The sequence below is a fragment of the Ictidomys tridecemlineatus genome, chromosome 12 (assembly GCF_052094955.1).
Source record: "Ictidomys tridecemlineatus isolate mIctTri1 chromosome 12, mIctTri1.hap1, whole genome shotgun sequence".
Lineage (NCBI taxonomy): Eukaryota > Metazoa > Chordata > Mammalia > Rodentia > Sciuridae > Ictidomys > Ictidomys tridecemlineatus.
In genome coordinates, this window is record NC_135488.1 from 83,861,111 (window position 1) to 83,878,719 (window position 17,609).

General features: G+C 37.8%; 1 protein-coding gene across 1 annotated transcript; it reads left to right on the forward strand.

Moving 5' to 3' along the window:
- Window positions 1–1,768: 1,768 nt before the first annotated feature.
- Calm2 (calmodulin 2) lies at window positions 1,769–17,576 on the forward strand. Its single transcript, XM_005324489.5, has 6 exons — window positions 1,769–1,905; window positions 7,282–7,312; window positions 14,672–14,815; window positions 14,902–15,008; window positions 15,799–15,934; window positions 16,931–17,576. Exons 1-6 carry the CDS (start codon window positions 1,903–1,905, stop codon window positions 16,957–16,959), a joined length of 450 nt encoding a protein of 149 aa, XP_005324546.1. The 5' UTR covers window positions 1,769–1,902; the 3' UTR covers window positions 16,960–17,576.
- Window positions 17,577–17,609: the final 33 nt, after the last annotated feature.

Consider the following 17,609-nt stretch of genomic DNA (forward strand, 5'->3'; position numbering starts at 1 on the left):
TGGAGCAGAGGAATCCACTTTTAAGGAAAATTCTGCCTTAATGACATTTATTTCATCTGTAAGACAAAGTTAATTAAATCTCCTTCCCACCCACTAGCATTACATCACTACATTATCAAGGACAATAGAAACACAAGGTTCTGATTTTTCATTGAACGGGTCATTCATCTGAAAGGGTCACAGGGTTGCCAATGCTAATTAGAAGAGCACTTAATGCCTGGTTTGCACAGTTAAAAGAAGACCCATCTCCAACTAGTGAAGAGATTAATATCCTCCTCCTCCTCCTCCCCTCCTCATGTTTTTATTTTTTGATTCTGGGGCTACTTTGCCTTATTTTTTAAAAATTTCAGACAGGGTTCTAAGTTGCCAAGGGTGTCACTAGTTGGGATCCTCCTGACAGCCTCCTGAATCCCTGGGATTACAGGAGTGCCCAACCCCGACTGGCTAATACTTTCTTTCTTTCTTTTCTTTTTTTTTTTTTTAGTTGTTGATACCATTATTTTATTTATTCATTTTTTTTAAATGTGGTGCTGGGAATCGAACCCAGTGCCTCACATGCTAGGCAAGCACTCAACCACTGAGCCACAACCCCAGCCCAAGAAAATACTTTTGATGGTGTGAGAAAACGTCCAGTTTGACTAAAAGTGGTTAAATGCCACTGATGTTTTCCAAGTAGGTACAGATTTCTGTTAGTGAAAATCAGATGGTCTTGCTGGACAGGAAACATTCGTTTAAAGCCACCTTCTGGGTAGGTTAGATGTTTAACTCAGCTTACCGAAAATGCTGCTCACTAGGTTTCAAGGGTCCACATAACGGTGCTTTTTACGGGGAGGCCTTGATATGGCTAATATGATTTTTTTTTTCCTGGGCTCAGATTCTACCATCAACCTTCTTAAATAACTGCATTTTGAACATTAATCCCCAGTTCCTCTTTAACTTCTCAGCATCCGCTCCACCGGCTGTCTACTTTGGGCTCCCAGAATTGAGAGGCCATTTGGAAAAACCAATCCCACAGCATCTTGGGATATGGGTTTTGAGTGACTTTTTTTTTCTCCCCTGATAAATTACTGCTGGCAAAGGAAAGTGAAGGGGAAGTATAAACGGAAGACCTTTTCAGATTAGTCTGTCAGCTGAGCAGCTGCATTTGCCCTTATCCAGATTTCCATGGGTTTTGTAAGGAAGTGAAACGATAAATGGCCTCTATGAGGCCCAGAAAACTAGGCTGAAAAACTGAGAGCGGGGTATGTGTTTATTGGGGGTCTTTCGGCTTCACAATAGCTTAAGGAGTTTTCATCGACCCTTCAATAAAGGACAGGAAAGTGTTTGTGTGAATGTGGCAGGGAAAGAGAGATGGAGCTGGAAGGTTCTCCGGACAAGCGCAAGAGAAGCGACTCTGCCTCCTGGCGCAGTTGCTAGGACAGCGCGGCCCGTGCAGCAACGGCAGAAGCCGCACCGCGTCTCGGCGGCGGCTGCGAGTCCGAGTGACGCATTGCAGGTACGAATCAGCCAATCAGAGGCCGTTTCAACGACTATCGTAGTGCGCGTCGCCCCTGAGATGCTCCTCCGCGCCGCAAAATAGCGCTCCACAGGCGCGACTCCACCGGCCTTTTAACGGCTCACTGTTGAACGAAAGTCACTTACGTCATCCGTTCCCCCATTTCCCTTTATCTCTTGCCTCGTCGATCAAATAACTGTGGATAAAGGGGTCTCGAGGAGAGTTTGAGGGGAGGGGGCTGGCCGGGACTCGTTTGCGATGTTCCGTTATCTGGCGTACGGCGGAGGGATCTAGCGGAGGGAGGTGTTTATGAGGCACTGGGGGCGGAGGAGGAGAATTAGTCCGAGTGGAGCGAGTGAGCCGAGTGGTTGTGTGGTCGTGTCTCGGAAACCGGTAGCGCTTGCAGCATGGTGAGTGCGTCGCTGAGCTGCTGGCGCTTGACCTGTGGCGGGGAAAGGCTGAAACAGATAAGCTAAAGAAAGGGATTTCGCCTCATTTCCACCCTCAAGGAGTAGCTTTCCCCAGAGGGATGGCGCAAAAGAGGCCGGGGGCACCCGTGACGGTAGTGTCGCAGGTTCTCCCCCATCCCCCCTACTCCACAGGGGGGCTTCTTTCTAGTCAGTTGGAGGGCCGGGCTCACAGCCCCTGAGGCTGGGAAGCTTCTGCGGGAGCTCGGCTAGGGAAGGATGGGTCTGGGGTGCGGGGCAGACTGGCACATGGGGGAGAGGAGGAGAAAAGGGGGCGAGGGAGCGAAGAGTTCTTTCTGTCGGACGCCTTGAAAGGTCAACCCAGTGGCCAGATTCAAACACCCAACGGACGGTTAGAGCGGGCGCCAGGAAGCGCCTTTGTCCGCTGGCGGCCGCCATGCGCCTGGGGGGGGAGGAGCGCGCGGGGCCCCGGGGCGAGCGCTGGCGCCGCCGTTAGCCCCCGCGTGCCGGGGTCCGGGGGGCGCGCGAGCGGGCGGCGCGCTGTGTGGGCCGAGCCCGCGCGGCGCAGGGAGCGGCCGGTGGGGGCGGGGCGGGCGGGTGCCGCGCGGGGCCGGGAGCCGCCGCCCGCTCGGCTTCGCTCGCGCTCCAGCTGCTGCGTTGGCACCTGCAGGACTGCGGAGGTTTCAGCGGCCCGCTGCTCTGCGGGGCCGGCTGGCGGAGGAGGGAACCTCGTCACTTTCCCACCCAGCTGGCCACCCTGTTATTTCTATTCCATCCGAACCTTAGGGCCGTCTTCCAACAACCAGGCTGGATTAAGAAAAAAACGTTTTAAGTGGCTTTACCTTTGAAGGAAATGAATTTTATGCCTTTAATTTTAACGCCTCTCGAAAGACCTATCCTGTTAGGAAGAGCGTTCGGCTCTGGCTGCGGTCTGAAAGGTGTTTTATATTCACTGAGCCAGGGTGATTGCCATTCTGTTGTGAAAGTCGGTCTTCATGTAATCGATCTTATCTTCATATAATAATTGCACGGGTCCCTTTGAAAGGGGCCACTGTCCTGTTCTTGAGTACTCGTGCACTCTTAATGGTAAAAAACCACGACCACACAACATGCCTTGAAAATGACTCTTATTTCCGTGTAGAAGTTGCCAGCTGATCTTAACGTACAATTCATTTATACAATAAGGGCTGTCAAATACTGTACTGGTAGAAGAGTGTACGGGGAGGGCAGGGGATTTTAGAAAGCATTTTTCTGTTACCAAGGACTCTTGGACCTCCCATTCCTTCCTGTTTAAAAAAAAAAATTGCGGGTGATAATTTGCAATACTTATTTTGTGGTTCGTTCTGCCAAGTGGTTAATGGCGATGGGTGTGTCCAAGAGGCAAGGTGACATCTTAAACAGGAGTTTGGAATCCTTGCCAAGTGAAACCTACAGCCTGTATGGGTGTGGGGAGAGTTCACCATGGTAAAAACCAGCGTTCATATAAGTTTGATGGATTCTTCCCATCTGATATTTTACATTATTTTTAATTCAAATATGCTGGCCTAATTTATTCTTTAAGCAAAAGAGGATTACATTATAGGGATGTAATAATAATTTCAAAATATGCAGGATATATACATTTTTAATTAAGGAATAGGTATTTTCTAATCCAGTCTCATAATCTATTTAAATAGATTTTCTTGGGGAAGTATAGTTTGTGTCTAAATCACGCTGTGGTCCTTTGCCAATGATAAGCTTTTGTAGTTAGTGTTTGCGTCATTGCTGTATTGGGTTTTTGTTTTTTTTTTTAAATTGGCAGTCATCCTCAAGTAATAAATTAGTTTAAAAATTGTTCTCAACTAATTTCATAATATAATATTTTGAGATTTTTTTCAAAATTAGGACTCCATCAAGAATTAAAAATTATTCCGTATGTATTTTTTAAAAGTACATAATAAGATCGCTTATAGATATTGTAGTCTGTACATGTTTATTGAGAGAGGATTGATTCAAGAAGAATTGAGCAGTGTTATAAGTTGAAAAAGTGAAAAGCCAGAAAATTTTGTCACTTCAGTTTAAATAATTGTTATTCAATCATACTGTAAGGTCTGTTTCTGTTAGACCAGAAAATCAAATAATTTGCTTTGGCTGTATTACAGAAAATTCTAGCTTTGGCTCGAAATTAGACCTTTTACTAAAAGATGCTAATTTTTATGAAGTGATTTTGTTCCAGTAGTTTCTGTTTTGGTTCAAGATGCTATATAATAATTGCTGATCTGTCAGAATTAAAGTATCTACTGAAATAATTTAGACTGATTTTGATAAAGGCAAAAAAATAGCCTGGCTTATTTATAGGAAAAAATGTTAGCTATTGAAGCCTTTATAGCTTAAGTAACAGTTGGGTGGAATGAACAGATAGAAATGGACAGAGGGTAGCAATTTGTATTTCCTTTTGAGCCTGTGAACTCAGATAAGACCTTCAGATTTTCTAAACCACTTTTCCCCACAGAAACTTCACACATTATGGGTACCTACTTTTGAGTGCCATTTCATTTAATAGGTACATAATGTATTCACTTAAGGGCAAGCAGTAGTGCAGGTTAGTTGGTTCTCTAAAATGCACATTGGGTTCAGTAGGTTGGGGTGGAACCTGAGAGTATACTAATGTCTGGAAGTCTGCTTTGGATTGACAAAAGCCGTATGAAGAATTATGTCAGCAGTTGAAAAAATAAGAGTAAGAACTAGTCATCTCTAGTGAATTAGTCTTCACTTTACTGAGATAAACACATGTTAATGAGCTTGTGTTTTCCCAGAAGTATAATTCTTATTCTTCAAAATAAGAAAATGGCACTCTCCATGGACAGAATGAAGAATAAAATTTATTTGGAAAAGTTAGTGTTAGGAAGTCTGATTGATAGTCTTGCTTTCAAGAGGTTACAACCTGAATGTTGCTGGCAAAGTTTATTTTAAAATTTTTAACTTAGGTAAATAGTATATACAAAAAAACTTCTTGAAACCTTCTGAGCAAAATTGAAAGGTTTCATGTTATATAATTTAGTCTCTATTGTGCTTAGTTATTTCCAATTCATTTTTTTTAATCATTTCTAAGGTTGCAGTTTGCATGGAGATCTAGAGCTAGAGAATGTTAAAATTTTGACATTGCAAGCAAATTTGACGATTTCAAAATTTCTTTTTATAGCTAGCATCTTCAGGCCTTCTCATCTTTCATATTTGTGAACCCGCCCCCAGCATGTGGTATGAGAGAACATACCCATGCCTCCCGGTATATAGCACTAATTCCTTTAGCTTTCACCTATAATGCAGTGCCTGCCAGACATTTAGCTTAACATTTTTTAGTTTTCAGCTGATTTCATCTGCCACATCTGTTGAACCTTGTGATTTTTTGTTTTCTACCCTTAAACAAAATTGACACAGAAAATGGTACCTTTGCTGAAAAGGGCTTTATAATGCCATGCATATTTACCACCTTTGTGAAAATTGGGCTAGTCAGGTTTATATTTAACATTATAGGTTAATTAATTTATGTAAATTAATAGTTACCATTAACTTGACCTTTAGACTATCTCCTTAATAGTTTTGCTCTGTACAACAACCCTCACAAGGGTATTGTGTTGCAGATGGAGTTGACTCTGAGAGGTTGAGTAACCTGTCCAGGGTCACACAGCTAATTAAGTGGCAGATTTGGGAACCAGCTCCAATATGATTCCAAACACTGTACTTATTTCTATACTGTCCCTGTGGCTCTTCCTTCAAGAGACCTGCAAAATGCAATCTGACTAGAAGTAAATTTTCTGTAGCTTCTGTTATAAATAAATAAACATTCTCAGTGGATTCCCTGGATTTTAAGTTACTGCTAGGTAAAACTGCTTGACCTAATATTAACACCAAATATTTGTTAGTGGAGGATTGGGACTTGTTGGAGAAAGAGTTTATCTTGGGAAACTTTTGCATTGGAACTTAATTGCTAATTTCTTTTGGGTTTTTTTCTTTCTTTCTTTAATAGAAACATTCATTTCTTATCATGGTCAAATTAGAATTACTGAGCAGGGAAAGAAACTTTTTACTGGGTTCATTTTAAAATTTTCTCATATGTACCATTGAGAAATTTGAGGCCAATTCCACATTAAGGTTAGCCTTCTTCAGGGTGTGTTCATTTGTAAAGAGTGAAGCCAGGCAGTGTTTATTTTTCTTCTCCCAACAAGTAAGTGAATGGATTAATCAGGGTACACTTTCACATTAGTAGGCATTTTAGATAGTCTCTCTTGGTAGCACTCCTCAATACCATGCTGTTGTTTTATGGATGTATGTACTAATAAGCAGTGAAAGATGAAAAATGAATGCCACAAGAACAACAAAAAAAGTGTATATTTTGCAAATGTTATTATGGTGCTCTGAAATTCAAGGTACAAGGTATGTGTGACACTTTTGAGTCTTAATTGTGGCTCTGTTACTAATTTTGTTTTACCTTAACCCACCTAAATTAAACCTGACCCTGAAATTAAAGAACAACAACACAGAGCCTCCAGGAACTCTTCTATATATGCTGTAAAAACATCACAAACCAGCTGGGTGCAGTGGCACATCTACTTGGGAGACTGAGGCAAAAGGATCCAAAGTTCATGACCAGCTTCAGGCAACTTAGTAGTGAGACCCTGTGTCAAAATAAAAAGGGCTGGGGGTATTGTGCAGTGGTAAAGTTCCCCTGGGTTCAGTTCCCAGTCCTTCCCCATATCCTTCCTCTCCCTCATCTCCACGCCCATTACAAACTTTAGGCTGGCTTTGGGATTTCAAAAAGAAAAGAAAATAGATGGCAGGACTTAGATTTGGTAAATATTGTAGTTCAGATGGTCAGAACTCTGGATTTTTTGCATTTGCCTGCCAGATGAGAAGTACTAAAAACTGGCAGTGCTTCTTTTTATTTTTGGGAAATCACTTTTTCATGTAAGAATGGCGTTTCAAATCATTCATGGTAATAACTTTCAATTTGGGATTCTTAAATATTTGCTCTCAGTGGCAATTTCTAGTAGTAATGGCTTGTATCTGCCATGGGTCAGCTTAAATTTTGGTATTCTCACCTTGAAAAAGAAAACACCATTTTTATTGGGTTCTGTGCTTTAGAAGAACAATTCCTGAAGAAATTGTATAACAGATTTTCAGTTGTGGATAATAAACTTTCAAAAGTATTCTGAAATATGTATATCCTAAACATTGAGTCGGTAAACCAGATCTGTGTTTTCCTGATACTAAGAAATGTTGAACTAATTTAAGTTCATGATGTAAAATGAACCTTGAAACTGCAACTGTTAATTTACATAACTTCTAAATCACTCATCTACCTTTTTTATTTCTTTGTAGGCTGACCAACTGACTGAAGAGCAGATTGCAGGTGAGAAATTGCTAGATTATGCCCATCGGATTTTTTTTTTTAACAAATTAACTGAATAGACAACCTCAAAATAGGTACTTATATGAAATAATTGGCTTTGTTGTATGTCAGAGATGGTAACAACTGGATGGAATGTTAATATAGTAATTCAGCCTGCTTGGACAAGTGAGGAAGTAAACATTTCCTGTGAAAGATGCTTGCGTCTGTTGCTTAAAGCAATGTATTTTAGTCTGTGTGGATATGCTTAAGAGCTCAGTGGTGGTCTTTGTATTTTGAAGATTACCTTACCATAAAACATGAATTCTGGGCTAGTAAACATTGAAGCTCCAAATCAGTATCCACAAGAAAACGAGCCAAGTAGTGACTTAAGATAATTTGAAATGTAGAATTAGGAAATGAATATTGAGCTTAGTGAGATGGTGTACCCCTGTAATCCCAGCAACTCAGAGGCTAAGGCAGGAGGATCAAAAGTAAAGGCCAGCCTTGGCGACTTAGTGGGGACCCTAAAAACTGGCTGGGGGCATAGCTAAGTGGTAGAGCACTGCTGGGTTAAGTCTCCAGTACTATGAGCTGGGCTCCAGAGGTTGAGGCAGGAGGATTGAATATTCAAAAGTTAGCACCAGCAACTTAGACCCTGTCTCAAAATAAAAAAAATAAATAAGGGGTCTGGGGATTTGGCTAAGTGGTGTTAGGTGCCTCTGAGTTCAATCCCCGGTACAAAATAAAATTTAAAAATCCCCAGGACCATGAAAGAAAGAGGAGAAGGAAGGAAGAAATTAATTCTAAGGAAGAAACACTGAATTTACTCTGGCTTAAATTAGTATTTTAAATTTAGAATTGCATATATAGGTTGGACCTCCTTAATGTGAAAATCTGAAATGTCCCAAAATCAGAAACTTAATGAGGGCTGACATGACATCATCAGTGGAAAATTACATACCCAGCTTCATTTGATGGATTGAAGTCAGAACGCTCAGATACTAAAGATAAAATTACCTTGTGAGCTTGGGTATATTAAGGTGAATAGAAAACAAATGAATTTTGTGTTTAGACTTGGGATCCATTTACAGGGTGAGTTATAAATTCATAAATACTTTAAAATCTGAAACATTTCTGATACCAAGCATTTTATATAAGGAATACTCAACCTGTGAATTCTGTATTGGTGAGTAATTATTTTCTCTAGAAAAGAAGTTTATAAATGTCACTGAATTTTGACCTAAAAAGTAGTGACAGCTATCGAAATGAAGTTTTTAAAATATGTGGTTTGCTATGGAAACATGTGAAATTATTATATAAAACCCAATATCCTGTTTTCTTTGTACTATATCATTTAAACATTAATACTTTTTAAATTTTTATTCTAATACAGACTTTGAGATGGGTAGAATGTTGGGGGGACCTCCCCAATTTTTGTATTTTAAAAATTAATTGCAGGGGCTGGGAATGTGGCTCAAGTGGTAGCGGGCTCTCCTGGAATGCGTGCAGCCCAGGTTTGATCCTCAGCACCACATACAAACTAAGATGTTGTGTCCGCCAAATACTAAAAAGTAAATATTAAAAAAAAAATTAATTGCAGTTAATTAATTGCAGAATGTTTTTCAACCTGTTCATTTGCTTTCAATAGACTTTATTTAGCACAAGCACCAAGTAATTTAATTTCAAATTTCTCAGTCAGGAAGAGTTCAATAAGTGCTTAGAAGCACCTGAACATTTTCTAAAACCCACATGGAACTCAACTATGGATCTCAATAAAAGCTTAAAGCAAAGGCTGGGGTTGTAGCTCAGTGGTAGTGTGCTTTTTTAGCATGTGTGAGGCACTGGGTTTGATCTTTAGCACCACATAATAAGTAAATAAAAGTATTGTGTCCATCTACAACAAAAAATAGTTTTTTGTTTTTTTTTAAGCAAGTCTTCCACCCCATGAGTTTACAGAAAGAGTTAAGTCTCCTCAAACAATTAATAAAATATTATATGAAATCTACTTACATTTATATATTGGTACTGGGGATTTAACCCAGGGATACTTTACCACTGAGCTATATCCCCAGACCTTTTATATTTTAAGACAGGGTCTCCCTGTTGCTTAGGGCCTTGCCAAGATGCTGAGGCTATCTTCAAACTTGTAGTCCTCCTGCATCTGTCTCCTGAGACGGTAGGATTACAGGCATGCACCAGCATGCCTGGTGTGAAATTGTTTTTATATAATGTTTCGTTCAGGAGATAGATAATTTAATGTTTCCAAATCTTTTTTTCTTTGCAGAGATACACATGAGAGTTTATTTCTCAAAGCTGACAAAGACCATCTCTCTATAGGAGAGATGGCCTTTAGTATTTCCAGTCTTAAACTCTTGACCTGTAAATATATTTGTTTTTCATTTAACATTTCCAGTCAGGTAATTGTGTCTCTTTGTGTATCTAATATATAACATTCACTTCAGTATGGAAAATGTTACCCCAAGTGAAAGTCACCTGGTTGATATTCATTACTATTCTCTTAACCACAAAACTCTTAAAGCTTATCTTTTGAATATAAGAGAATCCAATTTTCAATGACTGGATTTTTGAGCTTTGAGAGTAAGAAAAAGTCTGTTTTTAGGTTTTCTCCCTATCCTGTTTTTTCTATACCACAGATTTCTTTAAAGCCATTCTTTAACTCCAGGTTATAGTAAACCTTTAAGGTAGAGGAACTAAAACTTTTATGCTATTAAAACAAAAGCTGTGTGCAGTCAGGGATCTTGTACTTGTAGCCCCAGTACCAGCCACAATAGTAAGCACTGAATAAGAACTTTTTTTTTTTCCTTTGGCAATACTGAGCATGGAATTCAGGCTTCTCCCATGCTAAGCAAGTGCTCTATCACTGAGCTATATCCCTACCCTGAATAAGTATTTCTTAAGTAGATTCTCAGAGATGGGTGTCACAAAAAAAAGTCAGTATTGGGTGGGGGGGGGGCTGGGGTTGTGGCTCAGTGGCAGAGCACTTGCCTAGCATGTGTGAGGCACTGGGTTCAATCCTCTGCACCACGTATAATAGACAAAAAATAAAAGTACATCAACAACTAAAAAATATTTTTTAAAAAAAGTCAGTATACTATCATCCTATTATATGCCCACGTCCTTTGTCCCAAATTTTTGTTTATTTCAATGTTTACCTTTGAGGTAAAGATGGGTTTTTTTTCATTTAACTGGTAAATTACTGGTGATCAATAACATCTTAAAAGAGTCTTGGGCTGGAGTTATGGCTCAGTAAGAGTGCTTGCCTAGCATGCTCAAGGCCCTGGGTTCGATCCCCAGCACCACATAAAAATATTGTCCAACTTAAAAAGTCTATCATCTACTTGTTCTCAGAACAGATGTTATCAAGCCCGATAAGTAATGTAACATCGAGTATGCCAACATACTTTGAAACTATTTTTATTGACATGTAATGATCATTACTAAATCTTTGTTCAGAAATTCTAATAAGCCAGGGTTAGGGTTGTACTTCAGTGGTAGAATGCTTGCCTTGCATGCATAAGGCACTGGGTTCCATCCTTAGCACTACATAAATAAGTAAAGATATTGTGTCAGTCTACAACTAAAAAAAATATTTAAAAAGAAAGAAATTCTAATAAGCCAGGTGTGGTAGTGCATATCTATAATCCCAGCACTGGGGAGGCTGGGGCAAGAGGATTATAAGTCAAAGCCAGCCTCAGCAACTGAGCAAGATCCTGACTCAAAAAAGGGCTGAGGATGTGACTTAGTGGTTTTGTAGCCCTGGGTTCCTGGGTTCAGTCGCTGTTACCAAAAAAAAAAAAAAGAAAAGAAAGAAAAAATTCCACTAACAGCAAATAACTTAATCTTATTGAGGTAAGGTTACTAAACTTACTTGTTATATTACTAGGTCTTAAAGAACACTCCAGCCTGTTGTGGTATCATTAACAAGATAATTTTGTTTGTGACATGATACCTTCAGTTGCATTTTAGACACTCAAAGGACAAGATACACAAGAAATTTCCTTCCCTCACTTCCATGAGACTTTATTAAATGTTGAAGGCCCACATTTGAAAAAACATTAACCTTATATAGTTTTTAGCAACAATTACATATGACAATGTATTTTTCATACAATAGACCTTTAAAAGGAATATTACAACCTATTTTAACAGAATTATAGATATGTGTAATGAACTAATTAGGAAAGGGTCCTGAGGTTGCTAATGAAGAAGTAGTAAAACTTGGTGACTTTTCAGAAAATTTCAACTTAGGCATAGCTCAAATAAATTTTGGGAAGTTCCTTAAAACTATCAGTTATGTAGAAAATAGCTGTTCTGACATTCAGGACCTGTTCTTTATTGTGTATTTAGGTTTTAACTCCTGGATATATTAGGTCATTTTAGGGATTTCCCTTGTGCAGAGTTAAATGCTTCTGTACATAAAGGTTATACTAGTTCTGAAAAGACAAGTGAATTTAAATTGTACTTTGGAGTTTATTATTTTATTCTCATTTCAAGCAGAACTTTGGAATAAAACTTGGCTTCCTCCCCTTCCTTTGTTTGCTTTTGGTACTGGAGCTGCTTGAACCCAGGGGTGCTTTGCCATCGGGCTACGCCCTCACCCTTTATTTATTTTTTAATTTTTTGAGATGGGGTCACACTAAGTTACTGAGGCTGGCCTCATACTTGCAATCATCCTGCCTTAGCCTCCTAAATTACTGGGATTATAGGTGTGTTCTAGCTCTAAAAATCTGACTTTTTTTCAATGCTGAGGATTGAATCCAGGGCCTGTGCATACTAGGCAAATTAGGCAAATGCTCTATCACTGAGCTGTAACCCAGCCCTATCATCATTTTCTTGCATTCATAAAGTAAATAGTAGTTATAGCATTGTGTTTAATTCTCATTTAATTTAGCAACATTTAAAGGCTCATTGGATTTTTTAACTTCTTGAAATTTAAAGCACAAATATATAAACTTAAACCATTCCTCTTTCATAATTTAGTTAATAGTTAAATCATTTAATTATTGCTGCTTTAACATTGGGAAAGTATGTGCTTAATGATGGCATTAAGTAATGCCCATAGCTAGATGTTCCATAGCAGAGAAAGCAATGTAAACAAATATGCATCTCTAAATATTTGTGGTTTTTGTAACCTAAGTTATTAGGTGATAGATTGTGAGTGTATGAATTATAATGGTTTATATGTTTCTAGGTAATGAGTACGTCTTTTTTTTTTTTTTAAGCCTTTAATAAAGTGGAAATACCTTTGTCAAATCCTTTTCTTTATAGGTAGGGAATTCCTAATCTATTTTTGTCATTAGATTGATGTAGTTTAGTGCTATAGTATTGTCATAAAAGCTGTTATTAGTGTGGCACTAAGCTTCTGATTTGAAATGAGTTCCTCTGGAAACAAGTGATATAAATGAATGGAACTATTATAATACTACTGAATGTGGCAAGCTACTACAACTAGTCAATGATATCTAAATAAAGCTAAGCAGTTAAAATAATTTTAAGCAGAAAAAAGTAACATGGTATGTGATCCAAAGAGATAATAGATCCAGGCTGATGTGTGGGTGATTGTAAAGAATCCCATGGGTGGGGGGAGGTGTTATGTCACATACCTGTAATCCCAATGTCTTCCGGAGGCTGAGGCAGGAGGATTGCAATGGTAATAGTCCTAGCAAAAGACAATGACACTTAAAACCAAAGTATTGGTTGTAGAGGTAGAAAAAGAATCAAGTAATATTAAAATGGTAGATTTCAACAAAACTTGTTAATTAAGAAGTTTTTGTTTCAAGTAGTGTAGATGAAATGGCCAGAGAGAGAAAGTGGTAAAATTGGTCACTCTACAGATTGAAATAAGAGCCAAGGACCTTTTGTTTGGTGCAGTGTAAAGTGGGAGGTAAACCAAGAGAATTTTGAGTTTTTCAGTGCAGTAGTTCTAAGTGTTTACATAAATCAAACTTGGGAAGGTAGGTACAGTTAGCCCTCCTACCCCACCCCCTTTTTTTAAACATAAAAAGTCCCTTAAAACTATCAGTTATGTAAAAGATAGTTGTCCATTTACAACATATTTTTAGTTGTAAATGGACACAATACCTTTATTTTATGTGGTGCTGAAGATCAGACTTGGTTCCTCACACATGCAAGGCAAGTGCTCTACCACTGGGTTACAACCCCAGACACCCCCTCCCCCCCTTTTTTTAAAAAAGAAAAATGATAGTGAAGCAGATTGAGTTTTTTGCCCTTTTTACTTTGCTGGTAAGTAGCAAAGCTGAGATGTTGTACTCAGGAAGTCAGGTTCAACCCTCCTGTTAGCTTCTGTGCCATATGGCCTCTGCATATCAAAACATGTCCTGGCTAATCAGGCAGCTAAGGGCTTATTGATTAACATATTTCACACACCCCTGCCCAAAGATGGAGCTGAAAGTGGTTTTTAATAATGGATTGTTTAAGTAGTGGTGCCTTCCAAAATTTGGGAAGGGATAAGTCAAGCACTTAAAAAGAAAACATAACATAACTTAGCTGTGACTTTAGTTTTAGGCTGAGAGACTTGAAGATGTTTATGTGTCAATGGTCGAAATCAGTAAAGTAGTAGTTGAGTTCAAAGAAAAGATAGAAGAACACAATTTCATAGGATCTTGAGAGATAATTTATTTTATTCCTTATAAGCTTGGAGTTTTATGTGTGAAAGAAAAGTCTAAATTGTCTTTGTTCTCAATAATTGAGCACTTGGTTAAAACTTGACATAATCTTTCAGCCCCTTTTTGCCATCATTATAAATTATTTGGTGGATAGTCCTGTATACTTTCCTATAAAAGAAAACTAGCCTATTGTATATATTGAAGTTTAAAATTATTTGGTTTTGAATATGGTAGGCAATTGATTTAGACAGTTTTCACCTTTGAAGCAAATTCTTAATGCACTAATAAACAGTATAATTACTCTGGAAATATTTATTTGATACCAGTAATTTTATTTTTCTATTGTCAGTGTAGGTTAGATCTGTAATGTTGAATTATGTTCCATGAAACAGTTTCAGTGGCAAATTCATTTAGTTGGGGCTTTGGTTCTTTTCCTCTTTCAGCCTGGAATACATGTATTTTTTTAATCTGGTCTAGATAACTAATTTCCCTGTGAGATTTTAAATGTAAAACTCCCTGGTAGCTCAGTGTGAAGCCTATACTGGGGTGTGATTGGCCAAAAAATATTTGAAATGTTGTTTTCCCACCTATTTTGTTAGAAATCCATTTTAGATGCTGTATTTAAATATATCTTTGCTTTATTAAGAATGAGTGAGTACATTTTTAACATTTTTTGGTGAATTGGTTTTTGTTGTTGTTAACCTGTATATTTGGATTGTGGTCTTTCAAACAGAATTCAAAGAAGCTTTTTCACTATTTGACAAGGATGGTGATGGAACTATAACAACAAAGGAATTGGGAACTGTAATGAGGTCTCTTGGGCAGAATCCCACAGAAGCAGAGTTACAGGACATGATTAATGAAGTAGATGCTGATGGTAAGTCTTTTTAATTTGGAGGGAATAGGATCAAAGAAGAGGTATTTATGTTCTACTTAATATTTTAACTAAACAAACTATTTTAGGTAATGGCACAATTGACTTCCCTGAATTTCTGACAATGATGGCAAGAAAAATGAAAGACACAGACAGTGAAGAAGAAATTAGAGAAGCATTCCGTGTGTTTGATAAGGTGGGTATTCAAGGACTGGATAAAGTCAAATTTTAATTTGAGGATGAAGTGAAGATGCAAGACCTAAGTTTTTGAAGACATGCTTCTGATGATTTACCAACATAATTTAAATGTCAATAAGAGCTTTTTAAATCCAATGTGCTAGTCCATGCCTATAATCCCATCTACATAGGAGGCTGAAGCAGGAGAAAAGCAAATTTGAGGTCAGCCTCAGCCTTGTAGTGAAAAACCATGTCTCAAAATAGAAAATAAAAAGGACTAAGGATGTGGCTCAGTGGTTGCCAGTACAGAAGGAAAGTTGTTTTGTATAAACTTAGATTTCCTGATAACATGTATTTCATTGATCTTCTGGAACAAAAGATAATCAATCACGGGACTTTGGAATGAGGGAATCGTGGTTCTATTGTTTTTTGTGGAGGGGGATGGGTGTTAGTAACCTGAGATTGAACTTGGGAGCACTCTACCACTGAGCCACATCCCCAGCCCTCTTTTGTATTTTATTTAGAGACAGGTTCTCACCAAGTTGCTTAAGGCCTCACTTTTGTTGAGGCTGGCTTTGAACTTCTCTTGCCTCAGCTTCCCGAACCACTGGGATTATAGGCATGCACCACTGCATCCAGTGGAATAGTGGCTTTAAACATAGGACATCCTGCTTAGTGACATTCCAAAGGTGATAGATCAGCTCAGTTATTTGTAGATTCTGTAGTTTGTATGGATTTCTAATTTTAATTTAATTAAATTTCCATTATAATTCTAATTTACTCATACATTATGCTAAATTTTTCGCTAGGATGGCAATGGCTATATTAGTGCAGCAGAACTTCGCCATGTGATGACAAACCTTGGAGAGAAGTTAACAGATGAAGAGGTTGATGAAATGATCAGGGAAGCAGATATTGATGGTGATGGTCAAGTAAACTATGAAGGTAAATCATGGTCTCATGCTGTGCTTTTTTTTTTTTTTTTAATTAAAAGTAAGTTGGTTATCTCAGGTCAAAACTAGCAATACAGATTTTTTTCCCCTCAAAAAATTAGGATGCTAAAATAGTAAATATTTGCTAACCTTTTTTTGCTATTCCAAATGTTATCTTCAGTCTAGGCAATGTCACTGTCACTTAAAAACTTTTTAGAAAGATCAGTTTTGCATCCATACTTAGAATTTGCATTTATGGATGATTATGTGATTCACAGTACATTAAAGTTTGAGAAGCACTGTACAATTTATTGTATTAAGGATTGTGTGAGGCAATTCAAAAAGCTTTCAATTCCCTATGTGAAATTAAGGAACTTTATTTCTCTTACTGCCTTTTCTTTATTCCCTCTAATTGACTTTAAATCTAAAGCTGTTTACATATGCTTGAATTTAAAATCAGATGCATCTTTAAGCTTCAGGATGGCCATTGTAGAAAGCAAGGCCTTCAGAAATTTAAAATTTTCCACAAACATTTGCCTTATATTTTCTCACTTGTATTTTGATGTAACTACTCAACCTAGAAAACAGCATAAAATTAATTCTAAAGATTAAATCTGGTTCATTGCTCTGAAGTGTTGTTCACTGGTAACCCAGTCTAAATCAAAAAACCAAATTGCTGCCTTTTTTTTTTTTTTTTTTTTTTTAAGTTGTAGTTGAATACCTTTGTTTTTTGTCAAACCCAGGTCCTCACACATGCTAGGAGAGCGGTTCTACTGCTGAGCCACAAACCCCCCCCCCAAATGCTGCTTTTTAAAAAATACAGCTTATATAAAACATTAGTCTTATACATTAATAATCTTGAATAATTGCAGTTTATGAAGTGATAGCCTTGGCAGTAAACTAACTTTCGTCTATACTTTGTGGTAATTTCAAGGAAAGAAGGGAAATAGAGACTACTACTTTATGACTGAGTGTATGTGACTGAACCTGTTATGTTTTTTCTTTTCAGAGTTTGTACAAATGATGACAGCAAAGTGAAGACATTGTACAGAATGTGTTAAATTTCTTGTACAAAATTGTTTATTTGCCTTTTCTTTGTTTGTAACTTATCTGTAAAAGGTTTCCCCCTACTGTCAAAAAAATATGCATGTATAGTAATTAGGACTTCATTCCTCCATGTTTTCTTCCCTTATCTTACTGTCATTGTCCTGATACCTTATTTTAGAAAATTGATCAAGTAACATGTTGCATGTGGCTTACTCTGGATATATCTAAGCCCTTCTGCACATCCAAACTTTAGATGGAGTTGGTCAAATGAGGGAACATCTGGGTTATGCCTTTTTTAAAAGTAGTTTTCTTTAGGACTTGTCAGCATGTTGTTGTTGAAGTGTGGAGTTGTAACTCTGCGTGGACTATGGACAGTCAACAATATGTACTTAAAAGTTGCACTATTGCAAAACGGGTGTATTATCCAGGTACTCGTACACTATTTTTTTGTACTGCTGGTCTTGTACCAGAAACATTTTCTTTTATTGTTACTTGCTTTTTAAACTTTGTTTAGCCACTTAAAGAAAATCTGCTTATGGCACAATTTGCCTCAAATCCATTCCAAGTTGTATATTTGTTTTCCAATAAAAAAATTACAATTTACCCAACTGTTGCTCTGAATCTGAGTCATTTAACTGGTG